This window comes from Fukomys damarensis, unplaced genomic scaffold, assembly GCF_012274545.1.
Source record: "Fukomys damarensis isolate Sample0158 unplaced genomic scaffold, DMR_v1.0_HiC HiC_scaffold_37, whole genome shotgun sequence".
Taxonomy (NCBI): Eukaryota; Metazoa; Chordata; class Mammalia; order Rodentia; family Bathyergidae; genus Fukomys; species Fukomys damarensis.
In genome coordinates, this window is record NW_022900949.1 from 3395645 (window position 1) to 3400129 (window position 4485).

The 4485-nt window shown below is 57.3% G+C and overlaps 1 protein-coding gene across 1 annotated transcript in view; it reads right to left on the bottom strand.

Moving 5' to 3' along the window:
• Fbn3 (fibrillin 3) overlaps positions 1–4485 on the bottom strand; it is a 57219-nt gene that overhangs the window by 49575 nt on the left and 3159 nt on the right. The window contains exons 5-6 of the mRNA XM_033759401.1: positions 2130–2282; positions 1893–2051 (exon numbers count right to left, since the gene is read on the bottom strand). Of these exons, the coding sequence (XP_033615292.1) occupies positions 1893–2051; positions 2130–2282 (312 nt within the window). The remainder of the gene's footprint in view (positions 1–1892; positions 2052–2129; positions 2283–4485) is intronic.

The window sequence follows — 4485 nt, forward strand, 5'->3', positions numbered from 1 at the left end:
GCTGGCCAAGGGGCGGCAGACGCCCAGGGTTCCGTTCAGGGCGGCTGCACCTGCAGACGGGGCCGCCGGGGACACCGCGGCATCAGGACCCCCTGTCCCCAGTTCGCCTCTGGACCCCGTCATCTCCTGCTCCTACGCCCCCGCCGTGCTGCCAAAGTCCAGAGTCACACGGGAGGCCGAGACCCCGAAACCCAGGTCTGACGCCTCACCTCAAGCTCAAAGAAACCCGAACCCTGCTGGGGCTCAGGGCCCAGACTCCCAAAGGAACCCAACTCCGACGGTCACCGGGAGACGGATCCAGGACCCCATGGATCCCAACACACACGATGCTCAGAGCCCTTCCACAAAACAATGTGGTGTTCGCATGCAACCTGCACACATCCCCTTAGACTTCTGGTTTCAGTGCCGAGGACGGAACACAGGGCCTTTTGCACCGAGCTACAAACCCAGCCCCTTGCTTATTTTTCATTTTAAGGGAGAGTCTCGTTAAGTTGCCCAGGGAGGGCTCCAAGTTGCGATCTTCCTGCCTCAGCCTCCCAGCATGCTGGGATGACGGGTGTGTGCGCTGGTACCCGGCCCCCTTCAGACTTTAAGTCTGCTCAGGATGACTTATAACACCTGATACAATGTACCTGTTACGCACACAGTTGTCTTACTGTGTCACTTAAGGAACGATGAGAAGAAAAAAATGCCCGTACATGTTCAGTGCACAGGCAATTGTTTTTTCAGAATATTTGTTATCCGAGGTCGGGTACGAGGATGTGACACACAGACACACAGAGGTCGGGCACAGAGACACACTTTTGTGCGCTAGAACAAGGACAAGGATCACAAAACCAGACAGAGCAAGGATGATTATGTCAAAGTGCCAGAAAACATGGTCAGGCGTGGTGGCGCACACCTGCAATCGTAACCCTTCGGAAGCTGAGGCACGAGGGTCACTGCAAGTTTGAGGCCGGCCTGGGCTACACAGTGAGCTCAAGACCAGCGTGAACTACACAGCAAGATCCTGTCTCAAAGAGCAAAGAGAAAAAAGAAAAGCAATAGATAAAGGTCGCTTTGTACCCAAGACACCCGAGCACACACAAACCTAAAACTGTACCCCCAGGCCTGCCTCCAAGCTTGTTTGCATTGTGATTTTGACCCTGCCCACTGGGCTTTGGACACCACCATTGCCTCTAAACAGCCTGTAGTCAAACCCCTCCCTGTGGGCAGGCGAAATCAGTACCCCATTGGGCCATAATTCCTGTCAATCCCAGCTATAGACCCTCCCACAGCCCCAGGGCCTTGAGACCCCAGGACATTACTTGCCCCTAAAGGGCTGTGAACCTCCGTTCCTGTGTGCAGTGTACTTTTGCTTTTAAGAAATCTTCCTCTAAGCCGGGCCTGGTGGCACAGGCCTGTCATCCCAGCACTGGGGAGGCTGAGGCAGGAGGATCGCTGTGAGTTCGAGACCAGCCTGGGCTACACAGTGAGTTCCAGGTCAGCCTCAACCACATAGTGAGACCCTGTCTCAAAAAAAGAAAAAAGAAATCTTCCTCTAGGGCCGGGGTTGTAGTTCAGTGGTACCATGCCTGCCTTGCAAGCACAAGGTCGTGAGTTCAATCCCTGGTACCCCAAATACACATACACACACACACACACACACACACACACACACACACACACACACACACATATATACGAAAAGAAATCTTCCTCTAGCTACTCTTTCTGAGTATCCTGCTCATTCTTTTCTAGGGACACCAAGAATATGGAAACATTGCTCCAAAGACCCCCATCTGATAACACTACTGTCCAGGCCGGGATTCCTGCTCCAAGGCACCAATCCCTCCTGCTGGCCAGGGCCCCTCTCTGGTCCTTGGCACCCTCCTTCCAAGTCCCAGGCTCACCCATGTTGGAGTTAACAGGGCCTGGGCGGGAGGCCCCACGTCGTGCAGACCCCAGGGCACGACCCCTGCTGTTGGACCGGAAGCCCAGGAAGCGAGTGAGAGGCCCCGCCTGGGAAGCTGGCAGCAGCCGCCCCTGGACACACAGCCGCTGGAATTCACCTGCAAAGAAAAAGGGGCTGAGGCCAGGCCCTCAGTCCTATCCAGGGCCCCAACCTGTGAGCCCCAGCTGTTACTCACCAGAGCCCCTGGAAGGACACAGCTCCGGGGCCGAGCCAACCGCCCAGCACCTCCCTTTGTCACAGCAACACTGCCTGCGAGTGTAGTGGCCAGCGAGGTCCACGGCACAGTGACCCCCGACTAGGACCGAGAAGCAGGTGCCGATTCGGAAGTCTGCAACGGGGCCAAAGGTGGGGTGTCAGTGTGGCACAGGGGCAGGGGAAGCACCAGTTGCTAGACCTGGATTCGAACCCCAGCAGCCAGGAGTGGTGGTGCACGCCTGCAGTCCCAGCACTCAGGAGGCTGAAGCAGGAGGATTCCAAGTTCAACCCCAGGCTGGGCAACTTAGTGAGTTAGCATATAGCTCAGTGTGAAGGCCCTGGATTCAAGTCCCAGAACCCAGAAAAGAAAAATACAGATGTACCCACACTGCCCGTACAATGGGTCTCCTTACCTATCCGTGCCTCAGCTTCCCCATCATTAAAATGAAGATACTCCAAGCACCCACCCTACTTCAAAAGAACATTATCCAGGTGGAAAATCTGGCATGTGGCTGATCTTCCCTTACTGTTAGCTCTGACTCCTGAGCTTTCCAAATTATCACAGGGAGGTAGATTTGGGCTTTTTCCAGACTAGCACTAAAACATCAGAAGTTGGCACTCATAGTGAGCTCCCTGTCGACACGGGTATCCAACCACACCAAGGATCACCCCTTGGTGGACAGGGTGCAGCCCGGTGGGAAGTCAAACAGGGATGCCAAGATTTGCACCTGTGTCCTGGAGGGCTGGCCTTGGATATTACAGGGGTACAGACAGACCATGAACTTGAAGAGGGTCCCCCGAAAAACAGGTATTGGATTCACAGTCACAGCCCCTGGGGAGGCAGAGGCTCCCCATGTGTGAGAACCACGGGCACCTGTCAGCTTCCCAGCAAGCCCTCAAGTCCCAGGGTGGAATGCGGTGGTCAGATTTCTCAGACTTTGGCTCAAATCGTGTTTATCTGAGTCTTGGCCAGTGGCCTGCAGTTGAAAAACCCCTCCCGCCAGCTGGGAGGGCCGCTGGCAGCCACCCCTGCCCCGCCGCAAGCAAGGAAAAATGTGCAAATGTTTCCACCTCCCATCCACCCAGTGCACCTGGGCCCCCAGGTGCGTGTGTGGGTGTGGAGTCCCCTCCTCCGGGCGCCGCGGCACCCCGAGAAGGGCCGGGCTGCCTGGGTGAAGAGGGGTCAGCAGATCGTCCAAGGTCACCCAGCTGCTAAATCTGGAGGAGGATGGGAAAGGAGATCCTCCGACCCCAAGGGATCTGAGCAGCCACTGCCTGTGAAGTAGGGAAGACAGAATGTAGGGACTGTAACCAGCAAGACACCGCTGCTGCTTTCAGGGCCCACTGCGACCAGGGCCCTGCTCAAGGACCTCGCCTCAGCGTCTGCGGGGCCCTTCCGGTCTCCGTGACTGCGTGTCAAGGGCCTGCTATGGAACAGGCATTTACAGATCACCCCATGGGTCTTGCTTAATCCTGGTTAGAACTGCTATTATCCCCACTGTACGCTGGTTGAGGAAACTGAGGCACAGAGCACTTAGGTCAGTTTCCCAAGGTCACAGGGCCTAGGAGCGCCCCAGCAAGCAGCCCGAACTCAGGACTGGAACCGAAGCCCAGACGGAGGCAACTGGACCCGGCTGTGCTGTGGAGGAACCGGGAGAGGCCCCGGCAGCCATCTGGGGGCCCAGGGGTAACCACCCCTCTCCCAGTTCCGGCCACAGTGGGGCCCAGAGGTGGAGACCTGGCCCGAGTCCAAACGCGACATCCCCTACCCGGCCTGAGGGGCCCAGGGTGAGCTGGGAAACCGCCAGGACCGCTCCCCTCCCCCCACCGGACCCTCCCCCCTGCAGCAGCGTGCACGTTCCTGCCAGCCTGACAGCCCCAGGCAACTCCTAGGGCCAGAGGACCAGCTCGTCAAGTAGCAGATGGGGGTGTCCCCTGCTGAGCGTGGGGACGGCAGGAGGGGAATGGGGGGCAGGAGAGTCAGAGCCCCTCCCCCTGGCCATGGGCCTCAGAGCTGAGTGCGGGCGTTTCTATCCTGACGTACTGTGCTGACTCCCCTTTCTGGGCCTCAGTGTACCCATCTTGAAAACCGGGTGGAAGGGAGCGAGACGAGGTGTTCTTGAGTGTTTGGAGGTGGAAAAGAGGATGGAGAGGCAGTGGTGGGAGACGGGCTAAAGAGCACAAGAGCATAAGGATGGATGTCAGAGTGGGGAAGGGGCATAGAGTTGAAAGCTAGAGGGTCAGATGGGGGAACATAGAGATGAAAGCTAGAGGGTCAGGGGGGCATAGAGATGAAAGCTAGAGGGTGGGGGGCATAGAGATGAAAGCTAGAAGGT